At 43.6% G+C, this 22,615-nt stretch overlaps 1 protein-coding gene across 1 annotated transcript; it reads right to left on the bottom strand.

Annotated features, from left to right (window-relative positions):
* Positions 1–936: 936 nt before the first annotated feature.
* Positions 937–17,048, bottom strand: LOC100285236 (BAH domain containing protein). Its single transcript, NM_001158130.1, is given in 8 exon segments — positions 937–1,626; positions 4,140–4,226; positions 4,358–4,414; positions 11,430–11,513; positions 12,654–12,788; positions 14,528–15,232; positions 16,322–16,384; positions 16,504–17,048. Coding segments are annotated over 8 exon segments (1,917 nt in total). The 5' UTR covers positions 16,999–17,048; the 3' UTR covers positions 937–1,335.
* Between the last annotated feature and the right edge of the window lie 5,567 nt (positions 17,049–22,615).

Below are 22,615 nucleotides of genomic sequence, written 5' to 3' on the forward strand. Positions count from 1 at the left end.
GGCGCAAGGCCTCCCTGTCTTTTTTATTTTGCAATCTAAGCTCGTTAGGAAGAAAATAACTCATTTTGCACTGGGCTACTGTTGGAGCCTACTCTACGAAAGGTCCTCATTTAAACTTCATTTTAGCATAAACAAGTGTATTTCAGGTACACTACCATTGATGGATAAAGCTAGCCTTCGACCAAAGCTACTTATAAAAAAAGGCTTCGCCCGTACGCACAAGTAAGGAAGATGCGAGCTGAAGTCGGTTGCTTTGGCAAAGGAGAAAAGCTTCAAACGGAAGCCAGCGAAGGAGAAGTCCGAAGCTTGCGTAGCGTAGCATGAAAGAAAGGAAAAGGACAGCAATATCTCTATAGCATTTGTAAATCATGTGTGTAAATCCTATGGGCATGTATGTGATTTTCTACAAAGCTGTTCGATTTCCCTATAAATAAGTGAACAATGTCGTACATAAAGTACTTTTTTCAAGAGTCATAGCTTCGTGTTGGTTAGACTTCAAAGAACCCTCATGTCACCTTGTATTAAAGAGCGGAAGATATGTTTATAAATTCATTTGATATAAAGAAAGATGGTAAAAATGCTAAGACGTATAAGATAAGTTTCATACTATGCTCCACCTAATTGTTTCGTTTCATATCGTTTCATGCACACCTCCTTTTAAATATCTTCATCCTTAGTGTCAACACTTCAAAAAAGTGTAGAATCAAGGAAAAAGTGTAGAACCAAGGATAAAGAACTACATATTTAACTTGTGTTGTCTTAATTTTCAATATCTTTATAGGATTGAAATTAAGTAGTCAACAGACCTCCGACGTTAGTTCCTTACGGTACTCTTCCAGACTGAAACGCATGGAACTCAAAACGCAGATCCCTTCCCAATTGGCACGGAGATTTTGTTTAAGTTGGATCCTTACGCAGATCTCAGACTGAAACATGTAACTCAAAAACTCAGAGAATTTGTTTTAAGTTTGCAACAGACGGTCATGATGTCGCCCAGCATAACTGGGAAGTGATCCTTGCAAGACAAAATTTATAGCACATAGAAAGCAAAATCAATCTGGTAAACGCCACAAACCTACGTCCTCATGTCAACTGATGAGTGCTACAACAAACAAGCAAATAATAAAACGAGAGGTAACTGGCTATGCATGACTGCAAAACAAACTACCGAAACGAAGACAACCAGTACGAGGTGGTAGCATGTCAAGAAAAGGGCCCCTGTTTTGGTGCAGGGGAGGGTTCATCCCCTGTTTTGGTGCGGGGGGTGGATCACCCCTATGTACAAGTATGTATCTCGAAATCCTGCAAAGACCAATCTGCAGCATGAATACGGCTCTACCCCTGTTTTGGTGCGGGGGAGGGTTCATCCAACAGCTTGGTCTTAGCAAACGACTTCTGCCTCTCCATAGTTGGCATGTAAGCTGCAGTGCTCTTCTGCAGAGCATCAGAAGCAGGCTTGCCGGATTGGTCCCGTGGGCTCGTGAGCTTCTTCTCAACGACCTCGAACTTTGCTGTTGCCAAGGGGGCAGTGCCCACATTCCCAGCAGTGCTTGGGGCATCCTCTGTAAGTGTTGTGATGGCATCTCTGGACGAAAACCATGTGTAGCCACAGGAAGTGCATTCCAACTGAAACAAAGATTTATGTGAGGCAACTGGTGCATGAACATCATAATTTGAAGGTTATAGCAATTTCACGTGTCAACAGATACTTCAGGACAGTTCACTACATGAAATCCATCATTCTTGAAATCCATCATTCTAAACCAATTGTGCTATTTTCAAGCAGTATAAGTTCAAAAGCCCATCAAAGCAAACAGTACATTAATTAAGTTCAACAGCGCATCAGGCAAACATTTAAGCACTACCAAAGTATCGATGTTGAAATATCTGAACACACTGAACATCCACTCAAAAAGTTTGCATACAGAACTTCTAGTACACCTAGGTTTTACACCCTCAGGGTGGTGCACTAGCATGGATTCAGAGATAAAGAACATGTTATTTTCTCACTAGTGTATTTTAGAGTACCCGTTTAGGATTTTGGGGTTAGCCCCTTATAATTATAGTTATACCCCTATGTAATGGATCAGGCCCAACAACCTTGGTCGATTAATACAACTCCCAACCCTAACTCCCAACCCTAAGTTAGGGTTAGGGTTTCCCACATGATATAGAGAGGTTAGTTTCTTCTTTTCTTCTCCCCACCCCGACCCCAGCCGCCGCCGGCTGCTTCTGCCCCACCGCCGGTCGCCAGCCGTGCCCGTCGCCGGTCGCCTCTGCCCACCAGCACGCCCCAGCGCCCACCGCCGGCCCTGCCCCAATGGACGTGTTGCCCTTCTCTCTGCAGACGCAGACGCAGCCGCCGTCGCCGATGCTGCTGCAGGCATGGGCGTGGCCACCGCTTCCGCGGTGCCGCCCCAAGCGCGAGCCTGGCCCCTACCACCCCCAGCGCGAGCCTGGCGGCCCCCTGTTCTCCCCCACGTAGGCACGGCCGCAGACGCCACCACCGTCATAGCTGGCCTGCTCGGCCGGCAGGTCGCCGACGCCACCTCCCAGGTCGCCCTGCTCGTACTCCCCTCCTTCGGCGCCCTCTGGCTCCACTCCGGCGCAAGCACAGGGCCCCTGCGCACCGGCGCGCTCACCGGGGATGGTCCACCATCGCCGGCCTCGAGCCTCTCTCTGGCGCCCTCTCTCCCACACTTGTTGCGCAGCACGCCAGTAGCAACCCCCTGCCATCCTCGCTATGCAGCAGCAGCGACCTTGTCGCCCCCCGTCAGGATTCTCCATCACCGCTCCCGCGTGGGCAAACACTGTTGCATCCTCGACTATGGCCTTCTACTACGACCTTCCCCGACATCGGAGCTGGTGGTCTACACCTACGCTGACTAGGCTGGGCTATCTGGAGACACACCAGTCCACTTCCGGTTACGCCGTGTTCTTGGGCGCCAACCTCGTCTCCTGGGCTGCCAAGCGGCAGCCCGTCGTCTCCCGCTCCAGCGCATAGTCCGAGTACCACGCTGTGGCCAACGGCGTGGAAGAGGCCTCCTGGCTGCGCCAGCTTCTCCAGGAGCTCCACAGCCCCCTTTAGCGCGTCACCCTCATCTACTACGACAACGTCAACACGGTCTACCTCTCCACCAATCCCGTGCAACATCAGTGCATGAAGCACGTGGAGATCGACCTACACTTCGTCCACGAGTGTGTCGATGCCGGTGACGTTCGGGTTCTCAGCACCCCCACCACGCTGCAGTTCGTCGACATCTTCACCAAGAGGCTACCGTCGAGTGTATTCGCCGATTTTCGATCCAGTCTCAACATTTGTACAAGATAGATTTGAGACTGCGGGAGGGTGTTAGAGTACCCGTTTAGGGTTTCTGGATTAGCCCCTTGTAATTGCAGTTATACCCCTGTGTAATGGGCCAGGCTCAACAACCTTGGTCAATTAATACAGCTCCCAACCCTAAGTTAGGGTTAGGGTTTCCCACAGTGTAGTCCCATAGACATAAAACACAGTTAGTTATAGAATTAATCTAAGGTTCATTTTGTTAAGACATCTAACAACATTTGCTATGTATCAAGGATCAAGCAGTATCATGCCATTCTAACCTAAGGTCCAAGTCAAAAGCGTTTGAGTTCCTTATTTTTTACTAGGTCATTGCTGGTGCTAACAACAGCTAATATTGAATGCAACAGGTCTTACTTAGGGCCCATTTTGGTGTCTCCGCACCTGCTCCGTGGTTGGAGACGGAGCACTTCCAAGTGGAGCTAGTTTTTGCGGCTCTACATTCGTACACGAAAGCAGCTCCAGCTCTATGCTTCGCGAGCCAGAAGTGCTCGTCCGTGTGAGACCATCTGGTGCGGCTCCACTTGGTCTGCCCATGGAGCCAGAGGAGAAGCCAATGTAGGAGCCACACCAAATAGGGCCTTAGTCTAACTCCCAGGACTACACGACAATATACTTGATCCTGAGGGTAAGTGACTTAATTTTTTGCAGTACATGATAAAGAAAAAACTGACAATTTGTATTCCCTCAGCTGCAACATAAACACTACCATTTGTCATTTTTTTCTCCAAACTCAATCCATTATCAGAAAAAAAAAGTATAAAAAATGATCACAAAACATCAAACATTTACGAACCTGATAGCGGTCTCCATGACCTGCATGGATAATATCAGATATGCCAACTTTCTTTTCGCTGCATCTTTGACATCTTGTATCAGTCATCTAATTAAAACAGAACAGAAAATTAGAGAATCATATCATAAATAACTCCATGTGAAAATTCAATTATTGTAATGAATATTTATCTTTGTCCTTTTTCTGGTTACTGATTTTAAAGCATATATGTACCATACCTGCAATTTCCTTGATTCTTCTGGTTCAGATGTTTTCTCTGCTGAAGTCAAGCCAGCCTGAAATGTTGTAAATAATATTAGCGCGTGAGCAGGTGGATCTTCGTCGCGCTCTGTTCGTCACAATCGTTGGCAATCGTCTGAGGGTTCTTGGCAGTGAGGTCTTGGAGGAAGTTGCACTCAAGTTTGACCTGGATGTCTCGGCAATGTCAATGCACCAATCTAAGCCAGAAGATTTCCTTCTCATGCTCCCGGATGAAGACAGTGCTATCAGAGTTCTCAATGGCGGGAGGGTCTTTCGCGGTCCTCTCTTCTGCCTACATTTCAAACGCTGATCCAGGTTCACCCATGCTTCAGCGGTTGCGTTGCCAGTGCTTGTGGAAATCGCTATACATGGCGTTCCTGCACACGCTTGGGATTGTTCCACAGCGGAACACCAGCTGCGGGACTCTGGTTATTCTAAGGCTAACCGTTTGGAGATGAAGGCAGTGCCGGTGTGGCAGCGTCTCTCCCCTCTGCTTTCGGAGGGTGGGGCAGTGAACTCTATTCCACATGCTTTAGCGGCCGATTCTGGTAAAGATATTAAGACAGCGCACAGAAGCAAGCGGAAGAGACGTCATGCCAAGCGCCAGAAGGGTTCCTGTGAGCAATCTGGTGGGCAGCAGCGGTCTGAAGTGTTAGCTCTGGTGGCCACGACTTATCCCATCCATGCTCCGACTTCTGAGCCACAACAATCTGCTGATGAGTTAGCTCTGGTGGCCACAACTTCTCTAGTCCATGCTTTTGTGGCAGAGGTTACCAGAGAGATTGACTGCATCCTCCCACCACCAGCCATTCAGAAACAGAAGACTAAGCAGCCCCCACCACCAGACTTCATTCCTCGACGGAGCAGTCACTAAACAAGGCTGGTTCAAAGGCTAATACAGCAGTCAAGCAAATACAAGCTGAGCTCATTAGAAGTCTGAATATTGCTCCAGAACGGGAGGCTCTTAGTAATGCGGCTTTAGATGAGTATGGGTGCTTGTTTAGCAAGACCCTTTCTGATTCTCGCATCAGGCGCTGGCTGCTCTCTTTGGTTGGATGGTCCCTGATGCTGCTCTGGGGGTGGCTGACATTCAGGTGATCGCTGGACTAGTGGACTAGTACCAGCTTATCTCGAATGATTCTAGCCTTCCTGTTTTTGTTTATTGGGTTGTCTGTGGCTGTTCTTTTTGTTTCAATGGATCCTTCAAAAATTCTTATTTGGAATGTACGGAGGCTTAATAGAAAGTCTAGAAGAGATGCAGCCCGTGTTATGGTTAGTAGTACTCGACCGGACAGTCTGTTTACAGGAAACGAAGAAGGAAACCATTTCCAGTTTTTATGGTCTTCTCTCTGCTAGGGAGTGATTTTGATAAGTACATTTTTTTTGCCTGCTGCTGGTACTCGTGGTGGTATTTTGTTGGCTTCGAAAGGAGCTGGGTGTAGAATGCTGCAGTCAAGAGTTGATGTTGTTTCAGTTTCAGTTCAGTTTGATTATGGTAATGGGTCTCCGTGGTGGTTTACTGGGGTTTATCGGCCCCAGAATGAGAAAAATAAAATTCAGTTTTTGCAAGAGCTTTGCTTGGTTAGGTCTTTCTGCTAGGGTCCTTGGACGATTGGTGGTGATTTTAACCTCATATTCCCGTTCTGAGGACAAGAACAATAACAATCTCAACAGAGCTATGATGGGGAGATTCAGGAAGCTTATTAATGATTTGCATTTAATTGAGTTACCTCTGCTGGGAATAAAGTTCACCTGGTCCAACGAGAGATCTTCTACTCTTGTTCGTTTGGATCGGGTCTTCCATACCAGTGATTGGGGGATCTTTTTCCAGATTCTGTTCTAGAAAGTTCTGCTTCACGAAAGGGCCTCTAGCCTAGTGGTTAAGGGCTTCCAAGTAGCACCTCCAAGTCCTGAGTCTGATCCCCCTCTGGGGCGAATTTTCAGGCTTGGTTAAAAAAATTCCCACGTTATGCCCCATCCACTCTCGGGTTACGATGTCCTACGATGTCCTGTGTGCCACCCTCCGGCTGGGTCGTTGTAGAGTGTACAGTTGACGCCGGCCCGTTAGTGATGGAGGCCAGGGTTCGGGGATTTTCTCGGCCGGGACCATTGTTTCGGTCTCTTCTTAATATAATACCGGGAGGGCGGTCTTTCCCTCCCCGGCCGAGTTTTTAGAAAGTTCTGCTTCCTTGATCTCAGATCATTGTCCTCTTCTGTTAGAATGAATGAACTCACACAAGACAAGAGACGTTTCATTTTGAAAGTTTTTGAGTTAGATTGGATGGTTTCATGGATGAGGTGTGCTCTTCTTGGGATCAGCCAGCCGGTAGATGCGGTTTGTTCACTGCAGCGCTTTGTGGATAAACTGAAAAGTTTTGTGAGGCAGCTACAGTCATGGAGTGAGAAAAGAATTGGGCTGGTCAAACGACAACTGTTTTTGGCCAAGGAGATTATTCATCGTCTGGAGATGGCCAGGGACTCAAGGGTCTTATCCTTTAATGAAGAGTGGCTGCGCTGCCGTCTTAAACAGCATTTATGGGGGTTGTCCTCTATGAAGAGAACCATGGCTAGGCTCAGAAGTGAGCTTAATTGGATGAAGGAAGGAGATGCTAATACTTCCTATTTTCACCATCACGCAAGATATAGAAAGAAGAAAAACTTCATCAGAAAATAGAAAGTTGGGGACAGAATCTTGGTTGAACAGGAAGATAAGAAAACTGTGATTTGGGATTTCTTTAATAATCTGTTGGGAACTGCTACACACAGGGAATTGTCTCTAAACTTAGAGGCCTTCCATCGACCATCTATCGACCTCTTGCGTCTTGATCTTTTGATCTCTGAGGAGGTGTGGAGTACTATTAATCTCCTACCTTCTTATAAAGCCCCAGGTCCAAATGGTTTACTGGTCGTTTTTATAAATGTGCTTGGCCGGTTATTTTTTTTAGAACTACGCAGGAGAACTGTGTGTCATTTCATTAAGGCAGAAAAAAAATAAAAGGAGAGGAGCACTCGAACACTTTACACAGCAGCTGCAAACGACCTAAACGACCACCCCCAGCCTAAGGAGCCTCCCTTAGGAGGAGCTTCTTAAGGTTAGAAGCCCCAGCCAAGCACCACATGTGGGATTCAACAGCCGATTGAGCAAAAATCGCTTGTGGCTGAGGTTGAACTCCATCGAACATGCACGCATTTCTGTGCTTCCAAAGCTCCCAAGAGACTAAAATGACCAAGAAATTCTTTTTTAAAATCTGTGGATAGCAACAGTGGCCTTACACCACCAGGTCCAAAACGGGATAGAGGAATTGGGGCGTGGAACCATATCAAGATTAAGTTTCCTCAAAATCCCATCCCAAACTTCTCTGGGCAGCACACAGGAGAAAAGGATGTGATGTATGGTTTCCTCTGACTGATCACAAAAAGGGATGCTGCTTGATGGGGTAACCCTCGCTTAGCCAGTCGATCCGAGGTCCAGCACTATGCTTGGCCGGTTATTAAGAACAATTTTATGGCTGCCTTAGGGATGATCTTCCATGGGGATGTTTCTAAACTGCAGCTCCTTGACTCTGCTTATGTGATTTTGCTGCCTAAAAACAGGAGGCCATAGAGGTTATAGATTTTCGGCCGATTAGCCTAATTCATAGCTTTGCTAAGAGTGAACATATCCAGTGCACATAAACTAACAAAGTTCACAAAATATTCTAAAAAACCATACATATTATTTCCATCCTACTCCTATTATATACAAAATTTCAAGTTCAAGTTCGTTATATTTTATCTGTAATAAAAAAGATAACATTTTAGCTGATTTTCTAATTTAAACTTGTCAGAAAATTTATATTTTTATTACAGCTAAAGTATAATGAATTTGAACTTGAAATTTTGTATATAATTGGAGTAAAATGGAAAAAAAATATATGTATGATTTTTTTCAGAATTTTTTGTGAACTTTGTTAGTTCATGTGCACCATATGTGCACCGGATGTGTTCCCTTGCTAAGATTGTCAATAAAATTATGGCCGGTAGGCATGCGCTCAAGCTTCCGGGTCTGGTTTCCTCAAACCAAAGTGCATTTGTGAAAGGGAGGAGCATACATGACAATTATCTTATGGTCCAGCAAACTGCCAGAGCCGTCCACAAGCAGAAGGATCCGGTTGCCCTACTTAAATTGGACATTGGTAAGGCTTTTGACTCAGTCTCTTGGCCATTCCTGTTTGAAGTTCTCCGGCATCTTGGTTTTGGCCCATTGTGGTGCAATATGATTGCTAAATTGCTGCACTCCTCCTCGACTAGAGTGTTGGTGAATGGAGAACCTAGGGATCTAATTTGCCACGAGCGTGGGTTGAGACAGGGGGATCCTCTCTCCCTAATGCTCTTTATCCTTGTTATGGATGTGCTGAATTATCTAATCCAAAAGGCTAGTAATTTGGGCCTGCTGCAGCCTTTGTTAAGAAGAGGCTCTGGTCAACGGGTATCGCTATATGCAGATGATGTAGTCCTGTTTTTGAAGCCAAAGGAAGAAGAGTTTGCTGTGATCAAAGAAATTATATGGATCTTTGGTATGGCTTCAGGTCTGATCACAAGCTTGAATAAATGCAGCCTAACACCAATTCAGTGTGAGGAGCAGGATATTATTGCTGCACAGTTTTTTTTCTCCCCTGCAGGGTATTGACTTTTTCCTGCAAATATTTGGGTCTTCCTCTTTCTGTTAGGAAACTTCCAAGGAGTGTTTTTTTGGACCTCATTAACAAAGTTGCAGATAAGTTGCCAAGGTGGAAGGCGGCTCTACTGCACCCGGCAGGTAGAGCTGTGTTAGTTAAATCCGTGCTTTCTGCCATTCCCGTCTATCACCTTATAGCTCTACAATGCCCTAAATGGGTTGTCAAGGCTATTGATAAAATCAGGAGGGGTTTTCTGTGGAAAGGCAGGACAGTATCAAAGGTGGGCATTGTTCTGTTGGATGGACAAGGGTATGCAGACCACTTGCTCAAGGAGGTCTGGGTATTCATGACTTGGAAATTATGGGTTGGGCTCTAAATATTAGATGGCTTTGGCTTAAGAAGACTCAACCGAATAGGCCTTGGGCTGAATTTGAGGTTAGGACACACCCTATGGCTGCAGCCTTATTTGCAGCATCAATGTGTTCTGTAGTTGGTAACGGCACCTCCACTATGTTCTGGTCGGATAATTGGCTTAATGGGATGTCCCTGACTCAGATTGCTCCAGCTTTGTCTACCCGTATCTCTATAAGAATTAAGAAAAAAAAACAGTCCAGCAGGCTTTGGCACCTCCACTATGTTCTGGTCGGATAATTGGCTTAATGGGATGTCCCTGACTCAGATTGCTCCAGCTTTGTCTACCCGTATCTCTATAAGAATTAAGAAAAAAAACAGTCCAGCAGGCTTTGGAGGAGCATAGATGGGTTCAAGACATCTCTGGTAGTCTACCAATACAGGTTATTCTGGAATTCTTCATGGTCTGGGATATATTACAGGAAGTTCATCTCCAGCCTGCGGTTCCTGATCAACACCGATGGCTGCCAACATCTTCAGGAGAGTACTCTGCGAAATCTGCATATGAGCATTTCCTTGCTGGTGCAGTATCCTTTGAGCCAGCCAATAGGATCTGGAAGAGCTGGGTTCCACCTCGGTGTAAATGTTTTATTTGGTTGGCCTCCCTCAATAGATGTTGGACTGCTGATCGTCTTGCACAGTCTTGCACAACGAGGCATGGATCACCCAGAGATGTCTGCTATGCGACCAGGAACAGGAAACAGTTCAGCACATTCTTGTATCTTGTGTATTTGCTAGGGAAATTTGATTCCGGATTCTGAGTAAAGTGGGTTTGCAGCATCTGGCGTCTACAGTTAATGATAAGGTGTTCCAAGATTGGTGGAGATATGCAGAAAATTCACAGAAAAGGTTTTAACTCCACTGTCATCTTGGTGACCTGGTGGATTTGGAAACATAGGAATGCATGTGTGATGTGTGTTTTATGCAGCCTCACCAAATGTCGACACACTCTTGCAAAATATTCAGGAAGATGCTACCTTAAGGGGTATTGCAGGAGCTTCTGCTCTTAGGAGTTTGTGGGTGTCTTTGTAGGTGGTTTGTAGCTAGGGAGTTGCCTTTTGGTGGCACTTTTGGTGGCCAGGTTATAGAGGGCCGCCAATTGTGGCACCTTGTATTCGGACTATCTTAGACCCTTCTTGCTTCTTAATATAATGATACGCAGTTCTCCTGCGTGTTCGAGAAAAAAAATTGTGGCAGCGAATTCATGATATAGTGTAACATACAGTCTGGAAAATGTTAAGAAATTTAAGAAAATATAAAAACCATTTTCTCATAATAGAAGAGGCCCTCTAGCAAACCTACACTACCAGTACTTTAGTAAACTCAATGCATTACTGTCAAATACCATGCACTTGCAAGTTTAACGTAACTAGATAAAAAAATGTACAGCAGTGCTAATAGTCATAATTCTATTTTCCTCTCGAATACACAGAACTGTGTATAATTGAACTAAGAGGAAGAGTTTAAATATTTACCGCAACCCCCACGCACCCCACACCAAACACTACCACAGATGAGCCACCAAGTAATTCACACAACTGACAGTATGCGCAGCCACATATCGTCAATCTCTTTGGAAAAGGAACTATGCACCTTTATACTCGAATAAAAACCGAAGGAGTATAGGTATTCGGCCTTTGAAGGACAAACACTCCCTACTCAATGAGAACTGAAGGAATAAGGGAATATATCGTGCATCACTGATGAAAAACAAATTTCCAAAAATATGCAGTAAAAACAAAAACTTGTCTGTTATATACAGTAAGATTATATTGTGTTGGCATATGATGCAGTTTCATGCTGCAAAAGCAGCTGCCCAAGTTGTCATAGTATGCTAAATTGTCATATCAACTTTGGCAGTACAAACAATATTGAAGGAAATTACCACAAGAATGAAATCAATTTTGTCAACAAGGTAAATAGGATAAGGTATCTGGATCGTACAGTAACAAAAACACAAAATATGAAATGGGAAATACACCTTTAATTCATCGGGGGACATGGTTAAAAGAACTGGAGGATCAAGCTCCTTGTCCATCAGCCTCCTGCGAAGTTTAGAGATATTCTGTATATCCAAAATAACCACAGTAGGTCAAGTATTCAAATAACAATATAAACATACAGAAGCATAATGAAATTCCATGCAGAGTTGACTACGGAAAAAGTACTATTCACATAATTATATCTAGGAAGATAAGCTTACAGTTCAAACAATTATTTTTCCACAGTACTTTGGTGAACATGTGGAGCTGACAGCTGATACATCTTAAAGGAGAAGATAGACATACAAAGTTTTATCAAGTGGCAGTACGGCAATAATGAAGAAAATAGATTTATTGTATATGTAAATAAGACACTGCTTTACAAATTCCAACTATGTTCAAGTGGAACACGATTTAGAAGTGCAAGTTCAGACTTCATCCCACTGTTCCAAAATGTTAAGTGTCTTAGTTTTTCTAAGTAAAAAAACTAGACCAACCTAGGAGGAACTATGTGGCATTTTATTTAGAAAATAAGCACTGAAATTCGCCTCGATGAGAACTGGAAGAACCTGGATGGTCTGGGCATCATCCAAACCCCTGACCAACTGAGCTCAAAAAAATCAAATTAGACTCAATTAAATCCACCATAAAATATGTTCTAATAGTGCATTTATTTGGTATTAGTCCAAATTTAGGGAATTTTACTTAGGACAAAACAAAAACACCTTACATTTTGGACCAGAGGGAGTAGTTTACAGGATACACAAGGCATTCCTGTGCAGAGAGCAAACAATGATTGGATCATTGTAATGAGTTAACGACGAAGGTTTGGTAACTACAGGATCAAAGTAAAAGCTATTTATGGTAGTACAGATTCTGGGCAGTATACACAAGCTCTGCATGCAGAAAAGTAAAACCTCAAATACACCTGAACTAGCGTTTTAGGTTGGCCAGATATAATGAACAATATGAATGCAACATTGCGTTTTCATGATACAAAACCAGGTCAGAAAATAAGAACATATTTTGACACATATTAAATGCATGCCTGAGCAGCTAGTTCTCAGACAGACAAGTATCTTAAGTTATTATAAAGGTTTACTATAAAGGTTTATATGGTGATAACAGCTAAGTATCTTAAGTTATTATAAGCAGCACGTGATCTAAAAGTTCAAATAGTATACCCCAAAACTTGTAATGCCCAAACAAGTAATTGTTTTTACCTTGATGTTGAACTGTAGTTGTCGCAGTTTCTGGTTATATTTCCCAAAATCTGTTCCAAGAGCTTCATATGCAGATCTTTCTAATGCAGTCATTATCTCAACAACAACATCAAGTCCATATGATTTTTCATTTTCCTGATTAAAAAGATAGAAACCATTATAATAAACCGAGGGAAATAAAAGATCAATAGATGGATGATGTATCCAACTATATTGTAAAAAGGATGGAGATGGAAGTAAATCGAGCAAGAGAAATGACAGTGCAAATGCACACTGTGCAGAAATTTATCCGAGTTCTACTCAAACCATGAGAGCTCTCATTTCATTGAATGAAACTAATACAACAACAACAAAGCCTTTTGTCCCAAGCACGTTGGGGTAGGCTAGAGATGAAACCCCATATGAAAACCTCAGAGCTCAACCCCCAAAGAAAAGAAAAGGGAGACAAAGGCAAAAGAGAACCAAAAAACGACGAAACGGGGAAACACATAAAAAGAGATAAAACCCACAAGAACCAGCAAGATCTAAAGGGGCACAAGAAAAAGGTCAAACGATTAAGGAGGAAAAGCGAAACTACGAATCAGGGTTCTGGCACGTGAATTGCACACTTCCACCCCTTACTATCCACGGCGAGCTCTTTATCAATATTCCACTCCTTCAGGTCCCTCTTCACAGCCTCTGTCCACGTCAAGGTTGGTCGACCTCTACCTCACTTCACATTCTCGGGACGCCTAATTATTCCGATATGCACTGGTGCCTCTTCAGGTCTTCGTTGGATATGTCCAAACCATCTCAAACGATGTTGCATAAGCTTCTCCTCAATTAGCGCCACTCCTACTCTATCTCGTATATAATCATTCCGGACTCAATCTCTCCTTGTATGGCCACATATCCAGCGCAACATACGCATCTCTGCCACACTTAGTTGTTGGACATATCGTCTTTTAGTGGGCCAACATTCTGCTCCATACAACATAGCCGGTCGGATTGTTGTCCTGTAGAATTTGCCTTTTAGTTTGTGTGGCACCCGGGGGTCGCATAAGACATCTGCAGCTTGCCGCCACTTCAACCATCCAGCTTTAATTCTATGACTGACATCCTCATCAATGTCTCCCTCCTTCTGAAGCATTGATCCTAAGTAACGAAAAGTGTCTTTCTTGGGTACCACTTGCCCATCAAGACTAACGTCGCCATCCTCATACCCCATGGCACTGAAATCACACTCATATACTCTGTTTTAGACCTACTAAGCCTAAAACCTTTTGCTTCCAGCGTCTGCCTCCACAATTCCAACTTTTGCGAAACACCATTTCTACTATCCTCAATAAGTACCACACCATCGGCAAAAAGCATACACCACGGTATATCTCCTTGTATGTCCCTTGTGACCTCATCTATCACCAAAGCGAAAAGATAAGGGCTCAAAGCCAACCCTTGATGTAGTCCTATGTTAATTAGAAAGTCATCGGTGTCTCCATCACTTGTTCGGACACTTGTCACAACATTAGTGTACATATCTTTAATAAGATTAATGTACTTTGTTGATACTTTGTGTTTTTCCAAGGCCCACCACATTACACTCCTAGGTACTTTGTCATGAGCCTTCTCCAAGTCTATGAAGACCAAATGAAACTAATATGTGCTCTTAATCCAAGTGCATTTGAAAAAATTAATACAATTCGTAAACACAAAGCTCTAAGGGACCACTATCAAACAATTTCTATATTTTATCTAATCGTCCCTCCAGTAATCCAGAATTAACCCAGCTGAAGCAGAGCTTAACTAAAAAACATTGACAACATGGCTAGATAGTAGATACGATACGTAGGAGTTTAAAGTTAACAAGTTCAAATTACAATGAACAAGCAACTTACAGCAGAACCAACATCCTTTGCAGGTGAACCACTGATTGAACTTTTGGCTGTAGAATTAGCATCAGCAGATGTTCCAGCATTCTCCTTTGATGCAAGCGGAATACTTTCTATCAATTTATCGAGCCACCTATCACGATGAGAATGTCCAGTAAGTACTTTATACTTAACAAGGGTATCATAATTCCGTATCTTATCACTTCCAGGTGTCTCTGCTTTTGCAAACTGCTCGGATTTGCCAACTGGAGGTTCTCTTGTTACATCTATAGGGTTAACAGGTTTCTTACGCAGGCCTCGTTTATTTGACAAATAATTGTTCTCAAGAGGTGTCTCTTCAGGTTCGAGATCAGGAAGCTGCCCAATACGGTCTATTGTTTTCTTAACCAGAAGATCAATCTCTTGCTGCTTGTTATCCTCATAGTCCTTGTCTGTTAGGTTCCACAGTTTCTTCTCAACTGCATCATAGACCTTCTGGACAATAAATCCCGGATGCTGCTTTCGACTGGGAATCTGTTTTTGCTGAGGAATGAAATGGACCACACATTTGTGCATAACTGATTCTGCAGGCACATCATCAGTATGAAAACTGTAAAATAGCTCTCGTGTATCTCGTGCTACCCAGAATCCACCCTCCTTTTTGTCAGCCTCTTCTGGTCTATAAAACCATTGGCCAGTTACATATAGGCTCCCATCAGTTTCTGTTATATCCTGTTCAAAGATAATTAAAAAGAAACTATGTTACAGAAAATGAAAGTTGGAAATATCAAATATCACAGGGAACTGTAGCACACATGTGACTGTATTGCAAAATAAGGACCACTATACTAGAAGATACATTCCAGCTGTACAATGATAAGAGACATTGTCCTCAGCACAAGCAAGACCAGGTAACCATTCCAATGCTCCAGTCACAGGAGATATTAAAATGCTTCACATAAGGGTTGGCCCCAGCATAGAGTCCATTTGCAGGTGCACCCATGGCAATAAAAAAACAGATTGAAAATTACGCCTAGCAGCAAGCACTTACTCAATGTTCATGAGAAGAGATTACTATGATGTCCAAGTTTCAACAATTCAATAGTAAGAGCAACTCCAAAAAGACTAGTCAGATCGTTTTGTAAAACTAAATTTGGCTACTATTAGAAGAAAAACAATTCTAATAGACTTTGTAAATGCCTCTTTAAATTTAGTAGCTCTTCATCCCTCCAATTTCGCTCTCTATTTTTGGATAGTATGCTTCACTCGCCATCTCTATTGTTGGTTTGCAGAGTCTGTTGGATTAGTCTACTCTTTTTTAAAAAAAAAATCTATTTTAGACACCAGCTGAATCAGTAAATTTGGCTAATCTTTTTTGCTAATCTCTTGGAATTGCTCTAACATATCTAATTTAGTTGTAGCAACCAAATGCAGGGAACAATATAAGAAGTTAAAAAAGGGACGACTGCATTTAAGAAATAATTTATGCAAAAAATAGTGAGGTCACAGAACAAAACAGCTGGATGCAAATAAAGGTGTTACAGTCTAAGCACAATGTCAATACAAAAAATGCTGCAGCCAAAACCTAGCATCATCTCATATTTCATGGTAAAACAACATGTCTATCTTATACTGGTATAAAGACTCTGGTCAATCAAAACTATCACACAACAGAAGCATCAATAGTTACCAACCCATCAAGTTCAGTGAAATCTATGAAATCCTACAAATGAATCAAGTAAAATTAAAATTTCAGGAAACTAAACAGATCCGCAGTTTATTCGGCAATGTTTGGTTTTGGTCCCTGATACGAACACAGACCTTGAGGATGGCGACATAGGGCTTCTGATTGCTGTCCTCAGGCGTGAGAAGCACGGGGTCCTCCTGCGCAATTGAACCCGCAGCAATCAACCACCGGAAAGAAAACAATTTGCGCCTCCAGAAACCCAAAAAATACCAAGAGAGCAAAAATCTGGAAGCGAGAAACGGAGGAGGAGGCTTACCAGCTCGAAGCTGTTGCCCTCGTACTCGAAGGAAGCATAGTGCTTCTTCTGCTTCTTCCCCTTGCCAGTGATCTTGACCGGGTCCCCTACAGCTACGGGCACCGCCTCCGTGATCTCCTCCTCACGGGGATCCTCCGTTTGCAGCTCTAGCTCCTCGGGCTCCTCATCCTCGCTCCCCGGGTCGCGGCGGCGCTTGGGCCGTCCCCGGCGGCGGCGAGTCTTCGTCTCGGCCTCCTGCTCGCGGCGCTCCTCCTCCTCGGCCCGTCGCATTGCCTCGAGATCCTTCTCGTCGTCCTCCTCCTCCTCAAGTTCCACTTCCTCCACGTCCTCGTCGTCGTCATCGGAGACTCCGCGGCGCTGCTGCGGCGGCGGCTGGGGCTTCCTGGGTTTGGCGTCCGAGGAGGAGGCGCCACCCGAGGGCTTGAAATTGATGGGCACGTCTTCGTCGTCGTCGTCGTCATCGTCCAGCTGCGCGAACCGGCGGCGCCGCCCCATTTCTCCGGCGGTGGTCGGAGCGGAGGATTGGTGTCGGAGTGGATGGAAATGGGGATCGGAGGGTTGGGATATTGAGATTTGGGTTGGACTTCGTGTCTAGGTTTTTCCTAGTAGCATACTAACCTTAAGAACATCTCTAAAATACTAAATTTTAGCTATTTAATAGCAAAATAACTATTCAACAGAATAATTATCTAAATCGTCAAGATATCTGGCTCTCTAAATTAGTCATCTTCCTAACCAAACTAAATTGCATATTAGAGAGTCGGTTGAGATGAGATGCTATATTATAGAGTATAATCGTTATTGAGAGATAAATAAAGAGTCAAATAAAAAGTAATAAAAAAATGAAGTGTCCTTTGAAGATGCTCTAAACTTAACTTTGTATCATCCAGCTTGAGTATTTGGGACTGCTTCATTTTACGGAAATCAACTTAGCTTCACAAACATCTAGTCAAACACTTCTAACTTCAACGACTCTTCTAACTTCAACGACTCGCCTTCACCAAAAAAATATAAAGTTGAGGGTTAACTTCACTTTTTTATAAAGGAGCAAAGTGTGCTTCACAAACACGGTTTTTCAATAACCTCATGGAGTTAGAGAGTAATTACCCATCATTGCCACCAACTACACAAGAAAAAATCTCATTTTAGTGAAACTAAAGCTATTCTGTAAACTAAACACTTTTAGAAACTCTACAACTTTGAAGCAGAGTTGCTCAACTTTAAAGCAATGTTAAACACCCTCTAAAGTGTACATCTAACATCCTCTTTGTCAAGGGCTTTAGCTTTTACTACCTCCGTTCACAAATATATGATACCGTCGATTTTTTTTAAAAATAACTTTGACCACTCGTCTTATTTAAAATATTTATTCAAAAACTTAAAATTTTAAGTCAAACACAAACTAACTTAAGCGATAAAACAAATCAAAAAATAAATTACAATATATTAATTTTTTTTGAATAAGAAGAGTGGTCAAAAAAATTAAAAAAAAAGTCAATAGTGTCATATATTTATGAACGGAGTAATTACATAAATAGCTTCTGCTCTAGCTTTTCTGCTTTTCTAGAAAAGCCAAAGTCATTATAAAAATCTATTTGACAACATGACTTTCTATATTGTTTTGCCAAATCAGCCTTGTAAAGTTTTTTTCTATGTTCAATATTATTTTGTGGTACATACGTTTAGTTTGTATAGTTGTATTCAATAAAAAAATCTATATTCAATATAATGTTTTGTGTGCGGAGCAGGGATAGGAGATACACACTGCACAAAGCCACAAACCTCGCCCAGGACAGACTTGTGTGCGCGGAAGGAACTGTTCGCCACTGATGTGTACCGCCTGTCCAGCACCCTGAGAACGTGTACGAATTTGTTATTTTGTCGCTCTCAGTTATGGACTTCTCTATTTTACCATCAGACTCAGAAATTATAAACACAAATAGTTCCACAAGTCATAGACAGAGGGTCACATAATAGCAATAGCCCACGTTAGAAGGGCTAAAATAGCAATTTTTTCGTGTACGAACGGATGAATCCTCGTTGGACGTCCCGAATTTTTTTGTATTTTAATTTTTTTCTTGAAAATGTTCACGTTCAGACCCCTATATAATTTAATCTCGTTTTTAAACTCTTTTCTCGGCGCCATAGACCGTGGCGCCTAGGTAACACGGTTCGGTGCCATAGATCTTGGCACCGAGGTGCTTGTCCGCTGGCGACGACAGTCTGACACAGCGCCGACGTGGCTAAGCTCATCACCATGAATCATGGCGTCGAGCTCCTTGTTTCAGACAGACCTTGTTTGCATGGCAGCGTCGGATTGCATTCATAAGCGCAAAAAAACTGCAGAAGACTTCACCATACATGCCGGACGAGTAGTGTATCTTTGTCTCAGTTTCGCGCCCATTTGCTGCCGCTGTTGTACTTCGCCCACGAGGCCACGACATAGCCACAACCTCCGGCACCTGCCTCTCGACCAAGCTGGCCATCGCTCTAGCCCTCCTCACCTTCTTCACCAGGAGCCGCCATGTCTTGTCCGCCTTCTCACCCTGCATCTTCGCCGTGAAATGGTTGTGCAAAAAGTTAAAAACCAAATCAGAATCTGAGTGAAGAATGTTGAATAATTAGACAATTTCCAGATTAAATTCCGAATATAAATCATGACAAAATCAGAAGAACTGAAGTAAAAAGTCAAATCAGATGATGCGTACTGATCAGACATACTGATAGATGGCGCGGGCCGAAATCGGCAGGGTCGACGACGTCGAAGCAGCGGGGTTGATGATCAGCGGAATCAGCGGGGTCGACGACGTCAGAAGATCACGAGCAGTCGCGTGAGGACGCTTCCCAAAAACCTTATTCTCCTTCTCCCGGTGCAGGATCTCAAAGGCGAAGGGTTCCAGAGACCTGCTCTCCCGATCGCAGATGTACGTCTGCGGTTGGGATGAAGAGAACTGAAGGCGGTGCAGCTGTGAACAGAGGCGAAAGCGAAAACTGGGATGATCTGGATGTTGGCTGTCATGCGCCTTTTGTAGGGCTGAGTCTGCGAACAGATAACTATCTTCGATCCTATCCGCCCGTGAAAATCTCGCGTTCAGTTTAGATTTTATAGCAAACGGTTAGGATTCTAAACTTAACAGCCAAACAACCAAAAAATTTAAACAGCAAAAGGAAGTCGCGCCCCCGCAAGGCGAGGGGCCAGATTTCGGCGGACCATTCACGCGCAGGTCGTGCGCCCTTCGCCCCGCCCAGGCCAGGCCAGGCGAGCGAGCGCGCGCGTGTGGCTCTCCTCACTCTCTCCTCTCATCCATGACTTGGTGAGTGAGTGTGGCTTCCATATTTAAACTAGTTCCACTCCACTAGGACTAGCAATATGGTGTTATTGGTTCCACCATTTCCTAGCTATACACATATATGGGATTTTGAGATTTTCTTGGGATTTAATTGAATTTCTCAATTGGGCCTAGCCTATAAACCCTAACAATCCCCCACCAGATCTCAAATGCCCATTTGCAGTTTTCGCCACTGTTCACTATTGTTTAATATACTAGTGTTTCAGCAGAGACTGTTAAGTTGAACTTCCGCCTAGAACTCCAAACTACACCAACCCACAACTTGGACAATGGACTATGCCTTGAATTACAAGTTTTGTGTGAATGGGTTTCACTTGAAGCCATGACCAGTACTTGGCTACTAGTAGTCCCCTTCTCGGATGGAGCATATATGTCGTACTCCAAGGTCTCTTCATGAGTTTACTAGAGATCACCCATGTCTCATAGACTGCGACGTTAGACAGTCTAACTCATATAGGTGTGTTCTTTCAAGAATGTTCTGCAGGACAACATCTTTGCTAATACAAGCCAACAAAACACATTAAGGCACAAAGCCAACCTGCCTTACATCATTTGAGAGTATTGCATCTTTACTTAGAGAGGGTCAAAGGTTACTCTCCTCAGTTCACCAATGGCTTGTTCTTCCTAGAACCTAATTCACGGGATCTTCGATCACATAGACTGGGTTTCCACCATGGCAACTTATACGGGTCTCATACTCATCTCTCTCGATGCGATTTCTATCACATTATGTGGTAGTCCCTTGGTAAAAGGATCTGCCAGATTTTTATCTGTTGAAATATAAGTGAGAGCACCTAGAGGGGGGTGAATAGGTGATCCTGTAAAAACTTGAAACTTAAAGCCACAAACTTGATTAAGTGTTAGCACAATGAAATCAAGTGGCTAAGGAGAGCTCTTGTGAACCACAATTGACACAGTGAGAACAAGCACAAGAGACACAAAGATTTATCCCGTGGTTCGGCCAAGTACAACACTTGCCTAGTCCACGTTGTGGCGTCCCAATGGACGAGAGTTGCACTCAACTCCTTTCAAGTGATCCAATGATCAACTTGAATACCACGGTGTTCTTCTTTCTTTACTCTTTCCCGTTTGCGAGGAATCTCCACAACTTGGAGCCTCTCGCTCTTACAATGAAATGATCACAAAGAAGAACAGATGTAAGAGTGGGTAGAGCAACGCACACAAGCCTCAAAGCACGAGCACAAACACGCACACAAGTCACAACTTGAGCTCTAAGATCACACACGGAGTTCTCAACTCAAGAGGAGCTCAAATTGCTATCACAACGAATCAAATGTGCTAGAGAGATGTCTTGGTGCTAAGAGATGATCAAAGAATGCTTGGTGTACTCCTTCATGCGCCTAGGGGTCCCTTTTATAGCCCCAAGGCAGCTAGGAGCCGTTGAGAGCAATCCAGGAAGGCAATTCTTGCCTTCTGTCGACTGGTGCACCGGACAGTCCGGTGCACCACCGGACACTGTCTGATGCAGATTTCTTTCCTATTCTGGCGCAGCCGACCTTTGACGATTTGGAGTCGTTGGCGCATCGGACACTGTCCGGTGCACACCGGACAGTCCGGTGCCCCCTTCAGACCGTTGGCCCGGCCACGCGTCACGCGCGGATTGCGTCCGACCGTTGGCTCGGCTGACCGTTGGCTCACCGGACAGTCCGGTGCACCACCGGACAGTCCGGTGATTTTTAGCCGTACGCCGCCGTCGAGTTCTCGAGAGTGGCCAGTTGACCAGCGCCAGCCTGGCGCACCGAACACTGTCCGGTGCACCCAGACTGAGCAGAGTCTTGGCTGCTCGAGCCAAGTTTTTTCCATTTGTTTTTTCTCTGATTCTAGCACTTAGACAAATATGTTAGTACACAAAAACCAATGTACTAAATCTAGAATCATACATTTGTATTGATTTGCACTTTGTCCACCATTTGTCATAGTTTAACACATAACCATTTGTGTTGGACACTTAATCACCAAAATACTTAGAAATGGCCCAAGGGCACATTTCCCTTTCAATCTCCCCCTTTTTGGTGATTTATGCCAACACAACAAAAAGCAACATATAGAAGTGCAACATCAATGCAAATTAGAACAAGAATTTGTTTTGATTCAAATTTGGCATATTTGGATCATTCTTTGCCACCACTTGGTTTGTTTTTGCAAATCAAACTCAATTTCCTATCTCTAAGTCAAATTCACTTGTTGAGGCATAGAGAAAGGTATTCCAAGAGAAATTGATCAAGGATTCAAAAACTCCCCCTTTTTCCCATAATCAAACATTCTCCCCACAAGAGACCAACTTTTGACAAGAAGAGACATTGAGAGAATTTTGCCAAAACAAAAACTCTAATTCTACTATTTTCAAAATTCTCAAGTGGTAGCTGATCCATTTCTTGCTTTGGCCTTATTTTCTCCCCTTTGGCGTCAAGCACCAAAACGGGATCAATCTTGGCCCTTTTAACCTCATTGCCTCACCAAAATTGTCAATTAAGAGCAAAAGGCAGTAAGAGACATGGAGATGAACTTGGAGTAAGTTACCCTCTCATCGTAGTGCAGTGGAAGTCTTTCATGGTCCAAGTCCATCTTTCCCTTTCAATCCACCTTTGAGACTAAATCAAGCAAGCTCAAACACATGGTTAGTCTCAAAGGGTCAAGTTGTAGCACAACTCCCCCTAAATATGTGCACCATTTGCAAATGGACTTGTGAGGTCCGGGGAGTGCTTGTACAACTTGAGCACCATAAATAAACAACAAAATGC

The sequence above is a fragment of the Zea mays genome, chromosome 8, assembly GCF_902167145.1.
Source record: "Zea mays cultivar B73 chromosome 8, Zm-B73-REFERENCE-NAM-5.0, whole genome shotgun sequence".
NCBI lineage: Eukaryota > Viridiplantae > Streptophyta > Magnoliopsida > Poales > Poaceae > Zea > Zea mays.